Source organism: Neovison vison, chromosome 14 (assembly GCF_020171115.1).
Source record: "Neovison vison isolate M4711 chromosome 14, ASM_NN_V1, whole genome shotgun sequence".
NCBI classification, from domain to species: Eukaryota; Metazoa; Chordata; class Mammalia; order Carnivora; family Mustelidae; genus Neogale; species Neogale vison.
In genome coordinates this window covers 12,177,497-12,200,525 of record NC_058104.1, presented here as the reverse complement: position 1 = coordinate 12,200,525, position 23,029 = coordinate 12,177,497, and the positions used below count along the sequence as shown (strand labels likewise).

At 49.9% G+C, this 23,029-nt stretch overlaps 1 protein-coding gene across 2 annotated transcripts in view; it reads left to right on the top strand.

Annotated features, from left to right (window-relative positions):
* LOC122895324 (general transcription factor II-I repeat domain-containing protein 2-like) overlaps positions 1 to 23,029 on the top strand; it is a 33,758-nt gene that overhangs the window by 882 nt on the left and 9,847 nt on the right. For both annotated transcript variants that reach the window (XM_044232652.1, XM_044232653.1), the window contains exons 2-10: positions 1,540 to 1,643; positions 8,708 to 8,846; positions 12,134 to 12,253; positions 13,509 to 13,692; positions 13,866 to 13,894; positions 15,339 to 15,393; positions 15,699 to 15,742; positions 17,187 to 17,264; positions 21,868 to 21,924. In XM_044232652.1, the coding sequence (XP_044088587.1) occupies positions 1,545 to 1,643; positions 8,708 to 8,846; positions 12,134 to 12,253; positions 13,509 to 13,692; positions 13,866 to 13,894; positions 15,339 to 15,393; positions 15,699 to 15,742; positions 17,187 to 17,264; positions 21,868 to 21,924 (805 nt within the window). In that variant the 5' untranslated portion in view covers positions 1,540 to 1,544. The remainder of the gene's footprint in view (positions 1 to 1,539; positions 1,644 to 8,707; positions 8,847 to 12,133; positions 12,254 to 13,508; positions 13,693 to 13,865; positions 13,895 to 15,338; positions 15,394 to 15,698; positions 15,743 to 17,186; positions 17,265 to 21,867; positions 21,925 to 23,029) is intronic.

Sequence of the window (23,029 nt, the reverse complement as noted above, 5' to 3'; positions counted from 1 at the left end):
CTTTTATGGTCCCTTTTATGGCTGAATAGCGAGCCCTTGTATGGCCAGACCCCATGCTTCCCCCCCCACCGACTGATGGATTTGGGGGCGGTTTCCACGTTTTGGCTATAATGAATAATGCTACCGCGAACATTCATATACATTTTTGTGGTTGTTTTGGGGTTTTTTTGTTTTTGTTTCTGTGTAGAGGGGGAGGGGAGAGAGAATCCCAAGCAGGCTCCGGCCCCAGCACCCAGTACCTGCCCACATGGTGCCCGGTCACACAACCCCGAGGTCACCCCTGAGCTGACGTCAGAAGCCCCAAGCTTAACCCGCTGAGCCACCCAAGCCCCCCCACACGCACTTTTCTGTGGGGCCCCGCTTTCCACTGGCGTGGGTGCATACCAAGGAGTGCACCTGCTGGGCCCAACTTTGCCTCTCAAGGGGAATGTTTTTCAGGTTTTAGCGTCCGGCTGGAGATGGTTAGTGTGACCGGCGTCAGTACCCACAGACATGGGGACGGGCTGCCGCAGGTGTTACCGAGCCGCGGTGACTAGGGCCGGCTCTCCTATCTGCCTGCCTGCTGGTCAGCCCCACAGTCTGCTGCCCTGAGCTCCGGGTCTTTGCCTGGACCTTCAGCCTGGACATTCCCGTCCTCGTTCTCAGGCTGCCCAGCTTGGAAATAATGCTCACCTTGTCTTGTCCCTCTTGGTTACTGAGTCTGTTTCCAGACATGCCTTGGGCCACGTCAAGGGTGTTCTGGCTCACATTTTGCCTTTTTTTTTTTTTAAGATTTTATTTATTTATTTGACAGGCAGAGATCACAAGTAGGTGGAGAGGCAGGCAGAGAGAGAGAGGAGGAAGCAGGCTCCCCGCTGAGCAGAGAGCCCGATGCGGGGCTCGATCCTAGGACCCCAGGATCATGACCTGAGCTGAAGGCAGAGGCTTTAACCCACTGAGCCACCCAGGCGCCCCATTGTTGTTGTTCTTTTTTTTTTTTTTTTTTTTTAATTTTTGTCTGGTTTTGGGGTATCTGGTGGCTCAGTTAAGTGGGAGACTCTTGATTTTGGCTGAGGTCATGATCTCAGGGTCCTGGGATCAAGCCCCACATAGGGCTCTGTGCTCAGCCGGGAGTCTGCTTAAGGATTCTCTTTCTCCCTCTCCTTCTCCTCTGAACCCAGCTTCCCATACATGCTCTCTCTCTTTCTAAAATAAAACAAAATCTTTAATTTTTTTGTTTGTTTTTAAAGATTTTCTTTATTTATTTGACAGAGATCACAAGCAGGCAGAGAGAAAGGGGGAAGCAGGCTCCCCACTGAGCAGAGAGCCCGATGCGGGGCTCGATCCCAGGACCCTGGGATCATGACCTGAGATGAAGGCAGGTGCTTAACTGACTGAGCCACCCAGGCGCCCCAAACTACTTTGGGTCTCTGGTTAGTTTCTTCACCAGTAAAGGGAGGTTGGAACTAGGTCATCGGCAAGGACCCTCGCAGCTCTACACACGTGCTCGGGGGACACAGGATTTCCACCGCTCACTGTCTTGTGACTTCTCTTGGACAGGGATCATGGCCCAAGTGGAAGTGTCTGCTCTGCCCATGGAAGACGAGGAGTCCTCGGAGAGCAGGATGGTGGTGACGTTCCTCGTGTCTGCTCTGGAGTCCATGGTGAGACAGTCTTCAGTTCTATAAAGTGTCCCCTCGTGGGACCACTGTTGAAATAGAAGCGCCGGGTCACCACCCCTCACTGTCCCTGTCTGTGTGGCCGTAGCCTTCTCCATGGAGGTCAAGGTTCATCGGGTCATCTTTAAAGGCGCTCCTTATATTATGGATGTAATTAAATCAGTGTGAGCTTTCTAGAGCTGAACATTTAACGAGAGCGCCTCTGTTCCCTGGTTGAGAATGCTCTCGTTCTGAATTCAGAGGCAAGCTAATCGTCCACTGATACCCCCTCGTTAGCTGCAGTGTGTAAAATGGACCTTGGGGGCAAAACTTGGTGAGAAATGCACATCCCTTCAAGGGATCCGATCACAAGATACTTACTGGTTAGAAATGGGAAATCCGCACCTTTATAAAGGCGGACAAGCCTGAGAGATGGGCCTTTCATCAAGCAATCAGAGCGGACATCAGGATAATGGGACAGATTAGCGTCACATGCCTCCCGATGTGACATGCCAGGAAGGGACGTCACTGATTCTGTGGTTCCTGCATGACCTGAATCTAATGGGGGAACACCAGACAAAGCCAAATTAAGGGACATTCTATAAAATGATGGAGCTGGCCCTTTTTTTTTTTTCTTTTTTAAGATTTGATTTCTTTATTTGAGAGAGAGGGAGGGAGGGAGGGTGAGTGCAGGGGAGGGGCAGAGGAAGAGGGAGAGAGAGAATCTCAAGCAGACTCTGTGCTGAGCGTGGAGCCTGACGTGGGGCTCGATCTCACGCCCCAGAGATCATGACCTGAGCCAAAACCAAGAACTGGACGCTCAACCTATTGAGTCACCCAGGTGCTCAAATGCGGTATTTTTTTTTTTTTAAGATTTTGTTTATTTATTTGACAGAGAGAGCACAAGTAGGCAGAGAGAGAGGGTGAGATGTGGGCTCCCCGCTGAGCAGAGAGCCCGATGCGTCCCTTGATCCCAGGACCCTGAGATCACGACCTGAGCCGAAGGCAGAGGCTTAGCCCGCTGAGCCACCCAGACGCCCAAGTGTGGTATTTTCAAGGCGCATCAAGAAGTCCAATAACGATGAGACAAGAGGCCCCAAGTAGCCAGATCACGTAGAGCTCTGGGGCTTTCTCTGCAGTGTGGTGGGAGGGTTCGGAAGGTTCCGAATGAAGGGGTCCCGCGGGGGGCATGGTGCTCGTGTGGACGGTCGGTGAACGTGGAACAGGAGAGGGAGGCTGGGACGCCGGCTGGCGGGCTGAGGCTGTGGTTCAGGCGGAGACTTCCGTGGACTGGATGAGGCCGGCCGTGGTGCCGGTGGGACGCAGCGATGCTTCTGGAAGGCTCTGCAGAGTTCACGGGACTTAGCGACAGGTTGGATGTGAGTTGTAAAGTTTTCGTAGGGGGAACATCAAGACTTGTTTTTTTTTTGTTGTTTAACTGTGGTAAGATACATTGATTCAGATCACAGAATTTACCATTTTAACCCCTTTACCCAGTTTAAGGGCATTAAAGCCATCCACCCTGTCAGGGAGCCCTCACCCCGATCCGTCTCCAGAGCTTTCTCATCTTCCTCAACGGAAACTCTGCACTCACTGAACAAAATTACTCCCTCGACCCTGCGGAAATTAAGCTGGGTTTTGGGGGGGCACCGGGATGGCGCCGTCAGTTAAGTGTCCGACTCTTGATTCCGGCTCAGGTCATGACCTCAGGTTGTACAACGGAGCCCCGCGTCGGGGTCGACGCTCCGTGGGGAGTCCGCTTGGGATTCTTTCTCTCCCTCTGCCCCTCCTCATTCTCTCCCTCTTTCTCTCTCAGATTAATAAATACATCCTTTAAAAAAAAGTTGGTTTTTTTGTTTTTGTTTTTATTATTTTTAAGTCCCCTCTACACCCAGCATGGGGTTCAAACTCACAACCCTGAGATCAAGCGTCGCTCACTCCTCCGGCTGAGGCAGCCGGACGCCCCAGATTTCATGTGCATGTTGACTGATGTCCTTTCTCTGTCCCGGGGCACCTGGGGCATCACGTTGCTTTCAGTCATGAGGTCTCCTTCGGCACCCCTGGTCTGTGACAGCTTCCCAGTCGCCCCTTGATTTTCACGACCTCGACGGTCTCGCAGAGTCCCAGTAGGGATGTTTTCGAATCGGTCAGTTTGGGTCTCACCAGGTTTCTCCTCCTGCTTGGACTGGGGTTTCGGAAAGAAGACCGCAGAGGTGAGATCCCCCCAACTTCGTCCCATTGCGTGAGGGTCCCATGACGCCAGCATGACCTGGTCCCTGGTGAGGCTCACCTCGGTCACCTGGTGAGGCGGGTGTGACGGTTCGTTCTATCTGTCAACTCAGCCGGGCCGCAGGTGCCCACACATCCGGTTAAACACGACCTCCGGGGTTGTCTGTGAAGGTGTTTCGGGAAGAGACGAGCGCTTGACCGGCGGGACAGAGCGGAGCCGACCGCCCTCCCTGCGGGGGGCGGGTGTCCGCGGAGGGCCGGAGTAGAACGAAAAGTCAGAAGACGGGTGGACTCCGCTGTCTGGCCGAGCCCCTGAGCGGGGACATCCATCTCCTGGTTGTCAGGCTTCGGACTCAGCGTAGGATCTACAGCTTCCGTCCTCTGCGCTCAGGCCTGTGAGCTACACGGCCGGCTCCTCTGCGTCTGCTGCTGAAGGAAGGCCCACCATGGGACTTCTCGGGCTCCATAACCACAGGAGCCAGTTCCTTGTACGGAAGCTCATGTCAGAGACAGAGAGAGAGAGAGTCTCCTTTTTGTTCTGTTTCTCTGGAGAAAACAAGTAGTGTCTGCTATGTTTTTTCACCGTCCGCTTACTACGTCCCCCTCCATGCCCTGTTCTCGGGAAGCAGGTCTCAAAGTCCAGCCCCCAAATAATGATCCTCATCCGTCATGAGAGGGTGACGTGGCCTCTCCCGCAGTCCCTGTGGGAGTGTGAGCCCCCTCTGAAATGCTGCTTGTAATATGCTTGAAGAAGCTAAGAAGAGGGGCGCCTGGGTGGCTCCGTGGGTTAAAGCCTCTGCCTTCGGCTCAGGTCATGATCTCAGGGTCCTGGGATCGAGCCCCGCGTCGGGCTTCCTGCTCAGTGGGGAGCCTGCTTCCCCCTCTGCCCCTCCCCACTGTGTACTTGAGCAGCGTCTCTCTCTTTCAAATAAATCAATAAATCTTTGAAAATTAATAATAAAAATGAGTGATTTCTCCTGATACTGGGTTCTCTCATTCCAATAGATGAAGTGCTGAATTTCTGGTTCATGCGACAGAGATGCAGGGAGATGTGCCGTGACGCGAACGGAGCGGACACATCTGTGTCCCCTCCCGGGGCCGTGGGGGAGCCGCAGCAGTGCGTGCACACGCGCGTCCGTGCGCTTCTCTGAGTCACAGATCTTCCCCGCATCGGCAGAGTCGCTGTGACCTGCTCGGACTGTCCCCCCGCCACTGCCAGCCCTGTGTTCCCCAGATAGTGCCTCAAAGCAACCCACACTGGGAGACGGTTCTAGAGGCCAGGAGGCGGGAAACAGGCTCTGTGAGGGACGCCTGGGGGGCTCTGTTGGTTACGCATCTGCCTTTGGCTCAGGTCATGATTGCAGGGGCCGGGGATCGAGCCCCATGGTGGGCTCCTTGTTCAGCGGGGAGCCTGCTTCTCCGTCTCCCTCTGATGCTCCCCCTGCTTGTGCTCTCTCTCTCTCTCTGACAAATAGATACATAAAATCTCAAAAAAAGGGGAAGTCCTATGGGACTGAAATCAAGGTATCAAGGGGACTGCATTCCGACGGGCGGCTCCCGGGGAGAAACTGCGGCTGGCCTTTTCCAGCTTCCAGAGGCCACCTGCGTTTCTGGACTTGGGGCCCCTTCCAGCAAGGGCACTCCTCTGCCCTCGGCTTCCGTGGTCACCCCTCCTCCTTCCGCCTCCCTCGTTCCTTATCAAAACCCGTGGTGATGATTACACTGGCCCCACCTGAATTGTCCAAGAAAATCCCCCGCTGTCAGGATCCTAAAGCTTAACCACAGCTAGCAAACCCTTTTGCACCTAAGGTGAAATATTCATTCCCAGGCTCTGGGGATTAGGCCGTGGACATTGTGGGGGTGGGGGCAGGATTCTGCCTCCCATGATGCCTTGGGTCAGGTGACCCGAGGAGACCGAGGCATCTTTGGGGTTCCAAAAGGGAAAGCTCCGTTGGGGATACATTTAGTGCAGCGTTTTCGTGTGGCTTGCTGTTGCTTCCGTGTGAGGCTGAGCTCCTGCTGGACGCCCCCGTGGGGGATGGTTTCCGGGAACATTCTCCCAGTCCGTTGTGCTGACCCACCCAGTAATGGAACATCGGGGTTAGGACGTGAGTTCTCCCTGGTGGGAACAGGGGCTCCTCTCCGGACACAGGCAGAAAGCAGAGGAGAGGCAGGTTTTCAATGTACAGAGCCAGAAACTAGTTTGTGGAAGATTCAGTTGTTAAACAGGGAAACTTTTTTTTTTTTAAGATTTAATTTATTTATTTGACAGACAGAGATCACAGGCAGAGAGGCAGGCAGAGAGAGAGGTGGAGGCAGTCTTCCCGCTGAGCAGAGAGTCCCATGCGGGGCTCGATCCCAGGACCCCAATCCTGAGCAGAAGGCAGAGGCTTCCAGACTGAGCCCCCCCCCAGGCGCCCCTGTTTCTCAACTGTAAATAGAGGATTTGTTTGTCAAGACAGAAGGTCTCTCTGGTCAGGGATATACCCACCAACATAGTTATAAACGCACCACACGTTGTTTCCAATCTTTGGAAGGATTTACACAAGGTAAATGTAACAGATTTCTGGTCTGTAGGGCATACACGTGATGAACGGAGAGTGTGTCTTATGTACGAATTTCACCTTCTATGCATCTCTACCATCAATAATAAAAACGTAATCAGCCAGGTTGGAAGAAATACTAAGTTCTCTATTCTGTCTGTAGAAAAGGTTACAAAATTGTCCTAGGAAGAGGCAGTCAGAGTCCTTTGGCAAAACTATCAGGGGAAAAAGTCCTGTTGTAGGGGCCGGGTGTCAGCTGTGAAGACACTGCCCCCGATTCTGACAAGCAGCAGGAATTCTCTGGGTGTCCTACAGTTGTTGGGTTTTTTTGTTTTGTTTTTTTTTTAATTTAGAATTTTTTATTTATTTGAGAGAGAGAAAGAGAGAAAGCACGAAACGGGGGAGGATCAGAGGGAGAAGCAGGCTCCCTGTCAAGAGGGAGCCTGATGTGGGGCTCGATCTTCCGACCCCAGGATCATGACCTGAACCGAAGGCAGATGCTTAACCGACAGAGCCACCCAGGCGCCCGGGGGTCCTACAGTCTGACTCAGTGCTGACCGTGTAGACAGCTTGAGAGCCCACAGGGTAAGGACCCCACTACCCTCCAAGGCCGCCCCTCACTTCAGACGCTAACATCAAGTCGAGGTTGTGACCTGTAGATCAAGGTTCCAGAAGCCCCCTCCCCCTGCGTGGGTTTGACTGATTTGCTAGAGCAGCTCACAGAACTCGGAGAAACATCTTCCTCACCGTTGACCACCAAAGAATGTGACTCAGGAACAGCCCGATGGAAGAGAGGCACAGGGCAGGGGATGGGGAAGGGGTGTGGAGCCTCCGTGTCATCTTCCGGTGAGCCAGTCTCCCTAAAGCCCTCGTGCTCACCAGCCTGGAAGCTCCCAACGCTGTCCTTTTGGGGTTTTAGATTAGATTAGATTAGATTAGATCACTGGCCACTAGGAACGGAACTCAACTTCTAGCCTTTCTTCCATTGCCTGGAGGCCAGGGGGCGGGGCCGAAGGTGCCACTCCTCCACTCACGTGGTTGGTTCCCCTGGCAACCAGCCCCATTAACCTTGACATTAATTTTTTTTAGAGATTTTTTTTTTTTTAAATTTGACAGAGATCACAAGTAGGCAGAGAGACAAGCAGAAAGAGAGAGGAAGGGAAGCTGGCTCCCCGCTGAGCAGAGAACCTGATGCGGGTCTTGATGTGGGGGCTCAATCCCAGGACTGACCTGAGCCAAAGGCAGAGGCTTTAACCCACTGAGCCATCCAGGCGTCCCGACATTAATCTTGACAAAAGACCTCTTTATTGCTCTCTTAAGAAATTCCAAGGGTTTTAGGAGCTCTGGGCCAGGAACAGTGGATGAAGAACAAATATATATCTCTTATTATAAATCACAGTGATCAGGGTGCCTGGGTGGCTCAGTGGGTTAAAGCCTCTGCCTTCAGCTCAGGTCATGATCTTAGGGTCCTGGGATCGAACCCCACGTACGGCTCTCTGCTCGGTGGGAACCTGCTTCCCACTCTCTCTGCCTGCCTCTCTGCCTACTTGTGATCCCTCTCTCTCTGTCGAATAAATAAATAAAATATTTTTTAAAAAATAAATCTTAGCGAAATAAGTCAATCAGAGAAAGACAATTATCATAGGATCTCCCTGATATGAGGGAGTAGAGAAGCAACAGGGGGGGGTTGGGGGGTAGGAAAGGAATAAATGAAACAAGATGGGATCGGGAGGGAGACAAATCCTAAAAGACTCCTAATCTCACAAAACAAACTGAGGGTTGATGGGGGGGGCGGGGGGATGGTATGGAGAGGCTGTCTGCGTTATGCACACTGGGGAAGGTATGTGCTATGGTGAGTGCTGTGAAGTGTGTAAGCCTAATGATTCACAGACCTGCACCCCCAGGGCTAATAATACATTATATGTTAGTAAAAATTTTTAAAAAATTATTTAAAAAATAAAAATAAATAAATCACAATTATCGTAAGTTAATAAAAATATGTTCTCTGGGTTTTATGATGTTTATGGTATTTGCTTGGTGGATTTGCTTTGTTTCTTTGGGGGGATTTTTCTCATTCTAAATGAATACTCATTTTGCACCTAATTTTATATTTTTCTTAATGACGTAATCTCTGTGCTCACTGTGTGCCCACAATCAGGACATCAAGAGTCACACACTCTGTGGACTGAGCCAGCCAGGCGCCCCCGTGCACTCTTCTCAAAACAGATCTCTGGGGCTCCACTAGACTTGGGTGTGTATAACACTGGTGTGTCACCCTCTTCCTCATGTCTGTTTCAGTGTAAAGAACTGGCCAAGTCCAAGGCGGAAGTGGCCTGCATCGCCATGTATGAGACGGACGTGTTTGTCGTCGGAACCGAGAGAGGACGCGCTTTCGTCAACGCCAGGACCGATTTACAGAAGGATTTTGCAAAATACTGTAGGTGTTAACAGTTCTGTCCTTTGTATTTGTAACTCTTAAAATAGTTGCTAGGAAGACTTACGGGACGTTTTCTTTGAAAGCGTCCTAAACATTATCCTAAAAGTGGTCCTGATACCCGTCTTGTGACTTGGCATCCCCGTGAGTCGGCTGCCTCACAGTGAGGAGTCCAAGAAACAGGGCCAGTGGCTTTTGTCCTGTGTCCTCAGGAGCACCCTGGTTTTGTAAAAGAAATGTGAGGAACATAGAGTAAACGATCTTCAACTCATTTTATAAACCCACATTTTTAAAAAATTCTGGGGTGCCTGGGTGGCTCAGTCAGTTGAGCATCCAGCTCTTGGTTTCGGCTGCAGTCATGATCTCAGGGTCGCAAGGTCAAGTCCTGCTTCAGTGTCCACGCTGGGCATGGGGTGTACTTAAGATTTTCTCTCTCCTTCTCCCCTGTCCCTCCCCATGTCTCTCTCTCTCTCTCTCTCTGAAAAAAAATAAATAAAATCTTTTTTAAAATTCTTATTTTTAAAAAATGTGCGGAGGCACATAGGTGGCTTACTTGTTAAGTGTCTGCCTTCGGCTCAGGACATGATCCCAGGATCCTGGGATCAAGCCTGGCATCGGGCTCCCTGCTCGGCGGGAAGCCTGCTTCTCCCTCTCACACTCCCCTGGCTTGTGTTCCCTCTCTGGCTGTCTCTCCCTCTGTCAAATAAATAAATAAAATCTTTCAAAGTAAAAATAAAAAATAAATAAAAATTTTTATTTTACTTATTTCCAAAGGAAAGGGCTTGTTAGGTATTCCTCTGAGTTAATAACCATTTTCCCTTTTTTCACTATGGGACCGTCAGAGCCTTCAATGTGTTACAGGTGGTGAGGATCGCCAGTGAGCCTGTGGGCCATATGTGACAGAAACTAGTCTAGGGTGTTAGTTAAAACCTACACCTTGCATAGTGATGGTCTCTACTGTGGTAGGTCATCTACCAAATACTGACTAGGCACCTCAGTATTTTCTAGAACCAAGAAAGGGGAGGAAAAGACGCGCAAAGGTTTCTCAGAGGATATAATGTGAATGTGAGTGTGGAGAGAGAGGGGAGATAGAGATGTAGATGTTCCCAAGGGTTGTCAGAGGGCATGCGGACATAAATACATGTTTACATGTCAAGATCATACAAATATGGGAAGGAGAGAGGGATCGGTTGGTTCAGATTGGTTTCCAAGACCAAAATTAGGGTCTGTGCACTCAGGAAGATAGATTCAAACATGAAGCAATCTTTAAATAATACAGTGAGTGTGTAACTGATGAACATGAAGGCTGTTCTCCTTCCACTCATGTCAGGCGCCGGCTGAGTTTCTTTTTTTTTTTTTTTTTTTTTTTTTTTAAAGATTTTTTTTTATTTTTTATTTATTTGTCATAGAGAGAGAAGCGAGAGCAAGCACAGGCAGACAGAGTGGCAGGCAGAGGCAGAGGGAGAAGCAGGCTCCCTGCCAAGCAAGGAGCCGGATGTGGGACTCGATCCCAGGACGCTGGGATCATGACCTGAGCCAAAGGCAGCTGCTTAACCAACTGAGCCACCCAGGCGTCCCTGAGTTTCTTTTTTTTAAAGGTGTATTTATTTATTTGAGAGAAAGCGCACAAGCCGTGGGCGGAGGGGCAGGGACGGTGCAGAGGGAGAGAGAAGCAGACTCCCCACTGACTCTGGAGCCTAACACGGGGCTCAGTGTCATGCCCCTGAGATAATGACCTGAACTGAAACCAAGAGGCAGATGCTTAACCAACTGAGCCCCCCAAGCTCCTTGCTGGTTGGATTTCTAATAGTTGATATATTTTTTTAAGATTTTGTTTATTTATTTGACAGAGAGAGAGAGAGATCACAAGTAAGCAGAGAGGCAGGCAGAGAGAGAGCAAGGGAAGCAGACTCTCTGCTGAGCAGAAAGTCTGATGCGGGGCTCGATCCCAGGATCCCGAGATCATGACCTGGGCTGAAGGCAGAGGCTTAACCCACTGAGCCACCCAGGTGCCCCAATAGTTGATATTTAATTACAGATTTTTTCCAAGTTTCACAGTTGGTTTTCCAGATACAGGCTGGCTTTCCAGATACAGGACTGTTCATGCTTTCTATTTCTTCTGGTACGCATTTCAGTAAATCTTACTTTTTCTTTTTTTTTTTTTAAGATTTTATTTATTTATTTGACAGAGAGAGACACAGGGAGAGAGGGATCAGAAGCAGGGGGAGTGGGAGAGGGAGAAGCAGGCTTCCTGCCAAGCAGGGAGCCCGACGTGGGACTCAATCCTAGGACGCTGGGATCATGACCTGAGCTGAAGGCAGATGCTTAACGACTGAACTACTCAGGCACTTCTAATATTACTTTCAACCTCATTTTTAACTAGTTCCTTTCATGTAAGTTGTCAAATTTGGTGACCAGAACAATGGTTTATAACATTTGCCTTATAATTTTAATGTCTGTAGTGATGCTTCTACTTTCATTCCATGGTAAAAGTCTCCCCATACCATGACTGTTACCTTCAGACTATACAGCAAATAACATTTCTGTTATCATTTCCTTGGAGCTACTACTGTTGTCTGTCTGTGGAATTATTTATAGTTCTTTCTCAGTAGATTCATTTCAGAGGTGATGATCACTGTTACATTATCCTATTCATCAAAAATGCCCTGGTCTTTGTGAGTTTTTTTAAAAAAATTTAATATTTATTCATTTATCTATTTTAGAGAGAGCATGCATATGAGCACGGGCAGGGAGTGGCAGCAAACAAGGGAGAGAGAATCTTAAACAGGCCCCATGCTCAGTGGAGCTGAGTACAGAGCCTGAGGCAGAGCTCAATCTTATGCCCCTGAGATCATGACCTGAGCTGAAATTGAGAGTTGGATGTTTAACTGACTGAGCCACCCAGGAACCCCCAATTTTTTTCAAGATTTTATTTTTTAAGTTACCTCTACACCCAACATGGGACTTGAACTTACAACACTAAGATCAAGAGTTGCATGCTCTACCAACTGAGCCAGCCAGGCACCCCATCTCTGTGGGTTTTCTTAATAAAAGATCTTGTTTTAGGGGCACCTGGGTGCTCAGTCAGAGCCGTGTGTGACCATCTCAGGGTCGTGTGTTCAATCCCCATTTTGGGGTAGAATTTACTCAGGAAAAAAAAAACCAAAAACGTGTTTTGTGTTTCTTCATTCTTCCCCTTTCTTGCTTCACAATACCAGAAGCAGAGATATGAAGGGAACACACAAGACAAATGCTGGGATAATGACTCTGTGCCTGTCACTCACTTACAGGCATTGCCCACGAAACAGAGGAGGCCAAGCCCCCAGGCCCCGCAAACGGGATGCCGATGGATTCAGGAGAAACGGAAATACTCAGAAAAGCGGTTGAGGACTATTTCTGCTTTTGTTACGGTAAAGTTTACAGGCCAAGCATTAATTCTCTGAATAGTTCACCAAGGGATAACTGGACCCCATTTCAGATCACCTTATTCATGGGACCACTTAGATGACTCTGACACTTAAAACTCCACATTCTCCTTAAGTGAAAAGCCAGTTCTTCTTCTTCTTTTGTTTTTCTTTTAATTTTATTTTATTTATTCGAGAAAGCACAAACAGGGGGAGCAGCAGAGAGAGGGGGAAAAACAGGCTTCCTGCCGAGCAGGGAGCCTGCCAAGGGACTCGATCCCGGGATCCAGGGATCATGACCTGAGCCGAAGGCAGTTGCTTAACAAACTGAGCCACCCAGGCGCCCCTACAAATAAAATCTTGAAAAAAAAAAGGCTGGGGCACCTGGGTGACACAGTCACTGCATGTCTGCCTTTGGCTCAGGTCATGAGGGTCCCAGGATCAAGCCCCATGTTGGGCTCCCTGCTCGGGGGAAAGCCTGGTTCTCCCTCACCCACTGTCCCTGCTTGTGTTCCCTCTCCCACTGTGTCTCTCTGCCATAAATTTATAAAATCTTTAAAAAGAAAAAAAGGGCTCAGTACCCAAATAGCTACAGGAGTGTTGTACTTAACTTGTGACATAAGCTCCTTCCTTAGCATCTCAGGGTCTTGTTTGTCATTTTTAAAGAGCTTCATATATTTATGGAACTTTCAGGTCCCTGTAAGCACTCGACTGTGGGGGCCCCGAGCATAGGGGATCTGGGGGTCTCAAGCTACCCTTCCCTGAGATAAATGGGGCTCCTTCCCTGGGGGCTGGTCAGCCAGTGCAGAAAGGCTGACAGGGCCCCAAGATGGCAGCAATGTGAGGCCATGTTGACTCTGTAACTTTTCCGTGGGAAGTTGGCCTGACTCGTTGGAGGGATGGAGGGACATAGGGACATAGGGATGGCTAAGCTGTGGGTAGGGGCTCCCATCCCTTGTTGACAGCAGCCTGAAGAACCACGGGTCCTCCCTGCCAACCTGGGTGCATCGTCTCCAACAGACTGGAGAAAAAAGACCTATTATTTCCTCTTTCTAAAGTGAAGATGTAAAGTAAAATGTTTGATAAGTAGTTCCTTGTGCCCTTTGGGAATTTTATGAACTTGGGTTGTAAGGAATGGGGTACGTGAGCTTTTACTTGACCTTCAGAGTGTCGCCACCCAAGTTTACTTCCTACCTCGAATGAAACTGACTGGTAGGGTCTGGGCTCATTCCATCTAAAGGCATCTGGACTCTTCCTCTAGGGAAAGCCTTGGGGACGACGGCAATGGTACCTGTTCCATACGAGAAGATGCTGCGAGACCCCGGGGCCGTGGCTGTGCAGGGCCTTCCAGAAGGAGTGGCCTTTCAACCCCCTGAGAACTATGGTCTCGCCACCCTGAAATGGATCTTGGAGAACAAAGCAGGGATTTCATTCATCATAAACAGGTGGCAGGCTCTATCCCCCTCATAACAGCTGGTCCTTTTGAGGATAAATGGGCGGCTTCGTTTCAAGTTCATTTGTTCATTAAGTTCTGTTACACGTAGAAGCTGATTATGCGGATGTTTGATCTGTCTTCCTTGTGTGTTCACGTCAGGTAATAGTATCGGTTTTCTTGCAGACCTTTCCTAGGTGCAGTGAGTCAGCTAGGTAAGTGACAGCGTCTCATACTTGGTGACTGCTCCTGGCTGCTAAGCCAGTTCTGCTTTTCTTAATTAAAATGCAAGTTTGGTACATTCAGAAGCTTGTGTATTCCTTGCCTTCTCCCCGCGGAGGGAGAAACCTTCTGACCCTCCAGGGTGGGCGAGGGGTGGGGGGGATCGTGCTGTTGGAGGGTGAGCAGGTCAGGGAAGGACCCACCACAGCGAGAACTGAGACAGGATTCTGCTCCCCGGTCTCAAGCCGGCAAGCTTCCACGGCTGGAGCAGGGAGGGCAGCAGGGCCAACCTTGTCCTCAAGGACAGGAGTGTGAGGATGCCAGGTCACCCCATGGTCTTTGAGTCGCAACCACGGGCCGGGCATTGTTGGGTTCCAGAGTGAGTGTAGGAGATGTGAGTGTTCCCGTGCTTCCGAGACTCACGATCTAGAATGAAGGAGACTGTCCAACAGACAACCAGCGATGACCTGTGATGTTCTCAGGATGGCTGGTGGTCGTCTGTGTGACCAGAAGGGCTTCCTGGAGGACCAGGTTCTCAAGCTAAAGCAGGGTCACTATGTGTTGGTTCTGCCAGGAAGCCCATCCCACGTGCTCCGGCAGCAAGTAGCACGTGTGGGTGTTGGAGGCCGCATTTGAGAACGCACAACCCTTCATCATCTCCTTAACTTTTGATGGCCAAGGGACCAAGAAATTATAATTTTGCCTGAAGCATTTGGAGACCTACCTCTGCCCACTTCTTACTCCTTCAGATTATTCTGGATCGCAGTGGGAAACACAGTGGCCGTAGCTGGCCTTGGGAGACCAGGCCGAAGAGGGTGTTTGGCCGGGTCGACTAGTTACAGAAACAAAAGGCCCAGGGGAGGGGTGGGGCAGGCTTCACAAGGCGCTGGCGGGGTTCTTGGGCAACGTGACATTGTGCCGACCCTGAATTACTCTCCGAGCAAAGCCCCTTGCAGAGCACTTCCAAGTTCCCAGACTTACCCAGGTACTGTTAAAGCAGGGACCTGAGGGTCAGGGGCGGCCGGGGACCCGGTGGCCGATGTCCCCCATGGCTTGTATTTTCACTATAGGAGTGTCTTAGCTGCTCAGCCTTTCTCTGCACATGTGCTGTACCTGGCACGATTCTAAGCTCGCTGTACGTATTAATTGATCGTCACCCTACCACCATTTTCAGACGAGGAAACTGAGGCCCCAGGAGGTTTAGTGACCCGCGTGAGGTCGCTCCAGCCCCAGTCCACTCCTGCCCCCCCCTTCTGCCCCCACACGTGGCCCCAGGGCACAAGGGCTGCTCTGAGTTTATCTCTGCCCTGGACGATGGTGTAAGGGCTGGGGCTGGACTTGCGTTCTCTCTACCTTTGCTTTCACCTTACGTGCCTCTGAACGTTGGCATTTTCAAGGTGCAGAATGGCTAGCATGTGTCTTTCTCCTCCCGCACAGGTGGGCCTGTGGTGGCCACAGACGCTAAGAGGTCGGTGACATCGCCAAGCGAAAGGTAGGGGGTATAACGAATCAAATGCACACATAACCCTAAAGTGTTCGTTTTTAGACCGTGGGAAGTTCGACGTTCTTTATTCAAAGGGATTTGGGGATTTTAAGACTGTGTTCTGTGGACGCCTTTATTTGTATGACAAATTACAAGAATGTTAATTCTAAATGAGCTTTGTGTTCGGCTGGTTAACGGGGCGGGGAGCAAGCATGGTGTGGATATCGGGGGATTGTTGTACAGCGTGTCCCGATGCCTGGGCTCACGTCGCACGCCACCAGCTTGTCCTGACAGGGGCTCCCTTCTCCTTTCAGCTGCAGCCCCGTCAGTGTGAAAACGGAGCCCATGGAAGATTCCGGTATGTACACCGATGCCTTTAAAACCAAGTCTTCAGCGGGTTATCGTGACTCCTTTCTTTGGTTTTACTTCTAAAATGTGAGACTTTCCGTAAAGTAGAAAGGGGGGCACTCTCTCAATGCGACTTTAAAAAAACAAAACAAAAAAAAACAACGAAGAGCCAACAGCTAACATCACACTTGGTGAGAAACTAGATCCTTTCAGCGGCGTCTGCGGCCTCAGGTCGGGATGTGGAGCCTGCGCCAGCCTCCGAGCTAAGTGTGCAGTCTGCCTGAGAGTCTCTCTCCCCCTCTGCCTCTCCCCCCCTCACACACCCTCTCTCTCAATAAATAATTTTGTTTCAAAGATTTTATTATTTATTTGAGAGAGAGCACGAGTCGGGGGAGGAGCACAGGCAGAGGGAGAAGCAGGCTCCCTGCTGAGCAGACGGCCCGACGCGGGGCTCGATCCCGGGACTCCAGGATCATGACCTGAGCCAAAGGCAGACATTTAACTGACTGAGCCACCTGGGAGTCCCAATAAATAAATGAAATCTTTTTTTTTTTTAAGCTTTTATTTATTTATTTGACAGCAGAGAGCACAAGTAGGCAGAAAAACTGGCAGAGGGAGGGGGGAAGCAGGCTCCTCACTGAGCAGAGAGCCCGATGCGGGACTCGATCCCAGGACCCTGGGATCATGACCTGAGCCAAAGGCAGAGGCTCAACCCACTGAGCCACTCAGGTGCCCCAAATAAATAAAATCTTAAAAAAAGAAAAACAAGGGGTGCCTGGGTGGCTCAGTGGGTTAAAGCCTCTGCCTTCGGCTCAGGTCATGATCTCAGGGTCCTGGGATCGAGCCCCGCATCGGGCTCTCTGCTCAGCGGGGAGCCTGCTTCCCTCTCTCTTCCTCTGCCTGCCGCTCTGCCTGCTTGTGATCTCTCTCTGTGTCAGATAAATAAATTTTTAAAAAATAAATAAATTTTTATTAAATGTATTTATTAAAAATAAATATTTATTTAAAAATAAATATTTATTAAAAATAAATAAATAAATAAATAATTTTTTTGAATAGGAGAAAACGTTTACCGGACTTTGGATAAACGCACGTGTATGCGCTGCCGTCTGGACAGGGAGCATTTCTCAAGCTAGGAGCCCGACCTTGTCCCGTCCTTTCCCTCCCTTCCTCTTTCTGTTCCTTTCATCCTCCTTCTCTCCCTCCTTTCTTCCCGGCTTCTATGTTGATTTTCTGTTGTCGTTTGTTTGTTTTGCGACGTCGCTACGGCTTCTGTCCTGATCCGGGTTTAGGGTTTGCTCGGAGAGTGTGAGGCCGTGCGGTTTCGCTCACTCCCGTGTGGTCGTGCTAACCCAGAGCCTGGAAGTTGCAGCAGCAGCTCCGGCCTCCCTGGGTGTGGGTAGGGGGCGGGCTGCGGACTCACCCGTGGCTTTACCGTTTCGTTGCCTCCCAAGGCACCGCGGTGAAGACGGCCGCTGCGTCCGTCAAGAAGGAATCGGAAGATCCTAATTACTATTGCTACAACACGCAAGGTAATACCATTTTAGCCCCATTTTCTTCCCTAAACATTATCAGTGATAGAAAATGGTCATCAACCCCCTTCTGGAAAACAGTCAGGGAGTAATTTTAAAAAAAGAAGAAGACCCACGTGCCCGGGATCTACTGTAGGGCCATTTGACATAAAGCATTTCACAGTCATAGCCCAGATCCCGTGTAGCCTGAGTCCACAGGCTTCAGGGCAAACACGAGGGTAAAGGGTCCAGGGCGCACATGACCGGAGTTTATCTGTTAGCAAGTCTTACTTTGTGCGTTCAAAAATCCTGCCCTGGGTGGCTCTGTCGGTTAAGTGTGTGACTTGTCAGCTCAGGTCTTGATCTCAGGGTCGTGAGTGTGAGCCCCGCTTTGGGCTCCGTGCTGCGCGTGGAAACTATTTAAAAACAACAATTTCTCTCTGACCCTCTCCTGTCTGGTCTGTCCCCTAAATTCCTGGGAAAGTACCAAAAGAAATTCAGGTCCCGTTCTTAATAGTATTTGTTTCATTGACAAGTAAAATGGGGAACAGAAGACACGGCTTACCAGAGACGCGCACGTTTCACACAGGGCGCGGGTAGGTGGTCTGTTCTTGGCTGGCGAGGTCAGAATCCGGATGAACCCCTCCCAGCATGATGCCAGCTGGACGACACGACAATGTCGCATCCATAAGAGCATTGTAAGCCCCCGGATCCCGTCTCGTCTTTGACTCTGCTGGGAAGGCAGGCAGACTGCGGGACATTGCGCAGTTAATTGTTCAAACGTGACCAGGTTTGAAGTATTTCCCATAGAAATCTTACCTTGAAATACTCCTGCGCCATTCTGAGGTCTCTAACATACCGTAAAAAAAAAGAAATTTTTTTCCCAAAAACTGAAGACCAGTGAGAGTGTCCGTCATATCACTGTGGTTCTGGGCTGGTCGCCCCAGCCCCACACACAGCTGGATCCCTTTTCAATCCCTCTTACGTCCTGTCCCCCAAGCATTTATTTCTGGAGAACGGGGTCTGTCACCTCCCTCCCCTGCTCACACATCGTCTGTGGCTTCTCCTGTGCCATGTCTTCCGTCGCTGTTCCCGGCTCCCTTCCTGTTCTGTCTGCCCACCCCGTCTCCCCACGGCCAGCCCCCCCTCCCCTCCGTTCTTCAGACGTCCTGCTCAGGCTCATTCCTGTCCCTGAACAGGCCCCAAATCCTCCTTCCCCCGGCTTTTATACAAGCTGATCCCTCCGTGTGGTGGGTTTCCTCCTGGCTCTGCAGGCTTCCAGCAAGTTCCGCCACTTTGTGGACGGTCGGAATCTCAAGGAGAGCAGGGAGCTTACGCCCCCAAAGTGCACGCACCTCTAGTCCTGCCTGCTTGTGTGGTATTTATGCTTTCGCTGCAGACGACCCTAGCCAGTGGTGGGCTCCTGGGGTGGGGGTGGGGGGCACACAGCGTCTTCCCCCAGGGCCCCGAGCCCAGGGCTGTGCACACAGCAGGCACTCACATGTGCTTGCTGAGCTGAGCGTGTCCCTCGCAAAGAATCCATGTAGCCTGTGTCTCAATCACTTGCGTTTTGGAAAAAAGTACACATGATTACATCTTGACTCCCAGGAATATCCTTTACAGCTCAAATGACCTTGAGCTTTATCAAAACGCATACAGTTGGGGGAATCTGGGGTATTTACAGAGTCTGCTCCCCAGGCAGCAGTGAAATGAGTAGAGGACTGGATAGACGTACGTACCATCATTCTGGTTCAGTTTTTCAGAAAGAAGTACGTTGTTTGAAGAGCCACATTTAGGTTAAATGTGTGCTTTCTAATCTTTCTCCTGCTTGTTTGGAAAAGGACGGAACTATTCAAGATATCTTCTTGGTACAAAAACTCCTTAAGCGGGGCCCCTTCCTTCTTGATGCCCCAAGGGTGAAAATTGCCTGACATTGTGGGCATCTTTCCATGGGACGGATAGTTTTTGCCACACTCAGGTGAAGTCCTCACTTGCTGAAGTACTGACATCGTTATATACCCTTGAAGTGAGGGAGAAATGTTTAGATCCATAAGGGCAACCAAGGCCCCTTGCTCAGAATGTTGACTGGCCTTTGCAGAGCCCCCCTCCCCAGGCTTTGACATCAGCTGTGGCCCCACCGGGGCCCAGGGGCTTGTGCAAGATTTATACAAAAGTCTGATTCCCGACCCCACCTGGACCTCACCCTCCATCCAAGCACAGACCTCTCAGAAGACCCCTGACTCACATACACACATCGGTGACTTGGGAATTCCCGTAAGATCTTTCATACATGCAGGTACCCCATCTCCGGGGCCCCTGGGAATGGAGAATGCGCAGGACAAGCTTTGCTGAAATACAACACGCCCAGGTTCCTTTGATGTTGGTGGCGGTAAGAGGATCAAACCAATTCAGGTTTCTTCCCAAGGTCATGAGTTTAAGCCTCACAATGGGCATAGAGCTTATTTTTTTTAAAAAGGGGGGGGGAGTAAGGCTTTTAAAAAACTATAAAATGTCCCCATTACACAGCCCCATTGAAGCCATACATCTTGGCAATAATCATCAAATGGCCAGTGAAGCCATTTATAGAACATTGATGGGGAAATTATCACAAATGGATTAAGGAGACACTTCCTGAACTCAGTGGTCCAGTGTTCACATCACGAAGGCAGAGGTGAGCGGACTTCATGTGCCTCCCGATGGGATCCAGTAGGAGGTGCACCTTGGGAACACATACTCCCCAAAATCAAACCTCAGTCTGATCCAGCCTCTAGATCTACCCACCAGTTTGCAGGAAACACGGGGGATAGAGGAACAACATGAAGACGACACCATGAGGACGCAGGCAGGAAACTCCAGAGCGGGAGGAACGTCAGACAAGGTGGTTTTCTTCATCGAACAATGGCAAGTTAAAGAAGAAATGGAGAAGAAACCTGGTTTATAAGAAAAGATATTTAAGACATTTCAGCCAAATGCCGTGTGTGGGGCTCTGTCGGGATCCTGATTTGAATAAACAAGCTACAAAAGAACATTTATGGATTCTATGGAACGCCAAGTGCTGGTTAGCGCTGGAATTGGGAAGCCATCCTTTCGTAACCGTTATAATAAAAGAGTGGATCAAGCAGGAGTCACCAATGGTTGTGGCATCTAGAGAGAAGTCTAGAAAAGACCAACTCGAAATAAGGAACTTTCAGTGGAGGGAGGGTTGTCTCCCTCCCTTTTTAAATTTTTTTAAAAAATTTTTAAAAAGATTTTATTTATGTATTTGACAGAGATCCAAGTAGGCAGAGAGAGAGGAAGGGAAACAGGCTCCCTGCTGAGCAGAGAGCCCAATGTGGGGCTCGATCCCAGGACCCTGGGATCATGACCCGAGCTGAAGGCAGAGGCTTTAACCCACGAGCCACCCAATTTCTTAAAAATTTTAAGTAATCTCTACACCCAACAAGGGACTCGAACTCACAACCCCGAGATCAAGGTTCGCTCGCTCCACTCACCGAGCCAGCCAGGGGCCCCAGGAGTCTCTCTTCTTCTAAAGCAGAAATGCCGTAAAAATCAGGCAGACTATAGAACTGCGCCAGGTTAAATGAAGGTGAAGAGCAGTGGGAACGAGACGCAGTGCCGGGCCCTAGACCAGATCCTGCCCTAGAGGAGGGAAGGCTAGAAGGAAGTGTTCAGAGGTGAAGGGCCATGGTGTCCCTAACTTGTCCTCGGGTGGGTCAGAGGAGGAGAAAAGGACGTCCCCTATACATGCATTGATCCAGCTACTTAGGAAGCTGGGGTGGGGGTAGGGGGCCAGGATTGCACATAATCAAGGGAAACCATAAACCCTTATCTCCACGTCGTTGAAGGAAACGGTATGTGGTTCCTCTTTGTACTCTTCTTTTTGTGACTTTTATGTAACTTTGGAACTATGCCCAAATATGACATTTTTTTTTAATTTTTTTTTTAAAGATTTTATTTATTTATTTGGCAGAGAGAGATTACAAGTAGGCAGAGAGGCAGGCAGAGAGAGAGAGGAGGAAGCAGGCTACCCGCCGAGCAGAGAGCCCGATGCGGGACTCGATCCCAGGACCCTGAGATCATGACCTGAGCCGAAGGCAGCGGCTTAACCCACTGAGCCACCCAGGCGCCCCAAATATGACATTTTTTAAAAAGATGTGTACGAGGCAGTTGGGGAAGTTTGCGCAGTGACCCGGTATGAACTGAGGGTTCAGAAGAGTGTTAATTTGGGGGGAGCTGTGGTGTGGGGAAGGGGAAGGACGAGTCCCTCTGTCTTGCTTGCACACGCACGGTCTGCACGCCTCCACACGGCCAGACCTGGGATTTACTTGAAGGATGGGGCGGGGGGGGGGCACAGGAGAGCAGGGGGCGGCGTTGGTGGCTGTCGGCATCTCTGCCATCTCTGCTCTGGGACATTTGCATCTTCTCCCAAGGGCAGATAAATCAGCAAATAAAAAACGTAAAGAAGGAATCATTTCTGTGAATTTCGTGGCAAGGACTTGGAGTAGTTCTCACGTACATTCCGGCATGGGGCTTGACCTGTTGACTTGGTTTTAAATGAATTCTTGTTCACATTTTCTATTTTGGCCTTTTTTTTTTTTTAATGTGTCATTTGCTTCCCTTTCAGAAAGCCAGCATCCTTGTGCCAGCGGCGAAGTAGCAGAAATGGAGTTACCCATGGAAGGTCAGAGAAACCAGGCATTTTAGCCTCTTTTCGGTTTTGGTGTTCTGGTTTGCAGTGTTTTGCAGAGAGCACAGTCTTTTAAAGACCCGCGACGCATGTTTGACAGTGAGGCAGCTTCCCGGCATGCCTCCTCAGAAAACCACCCGAGACTTGGCGCTAAAATGTGGTCTCAGGAGCTCTGTCACCCTTGCTTTTCTGACCCGTGAGGGATTCTTCTTAAAGCACCCAGATTAGAAGTTGTGTGCTAAGAAGGATTTACACCTGTGCCATTTACTGCTTTATCTTCTTGATGGGCATACCAAAAATCTTTTTTTTTTTTTTTAATTTTAAGTCAACTCTGCACCACACATGGGGCTCGAACTTATGACCCTGCCATTAAAAGCTGCATGGTCGGGGCGCCTGGGTGGCTCAGTGAGTTAAGCCGCTGCCTTCAGCTCAGGTCATGATCTCAGGGTCCTGGGATCGAGTCCCACATCGGGCTCTCTGCTCAGCAGGGGGCCTGCTTTCCTTCCTCTCTCTCTGCCTGCCTCTCAGTCTACTTGTCCTACTTGTGATTTCTCTCTGTCAAATAAATAAATAAAATCTTTAAAAAAAAATAAAATTAAATTAAAAAAAAAAAAGCTGCATGGTCCACCAACAACCAGGTAGGTGCCCACCCCCTCCAAATTCTTTTGAACAGAGTTGAGAAGTATTTTAGGAAATCCTTTTTAAATTTTTCTTAAGATTTATTTATTTGAGAGAGAGAGAGAGAGCAGGAGTGAGGGCAGCTGGAGCGGAGGGAGAGGGAGAGGCAGGCTCCCTGCTGAGCGGGGAGCCCAATGTGGGACCCGATCCCAGGACCCTGGGATCATGACCTGAGCTGAAGGCAGAGGCTTAACCCACTGAGCCACCCAGGCACCCCTAGAAGTAAAATCTGATGGTCCTTTCCTCCCTATGTGTATGAATCTTGAGTATCGTGTGTAAGGCCTGAACTCTTAAAATGGTTCATACGTGTCCAAGGTAACATTAGTAAAGGAGATTTTGTCCCCACACCTAGAGGCATGGGACATCTTTATCAGTTTACAGGCAAGAAGACGTCACTTTTAGGGGTAGGATGATGCCTCTT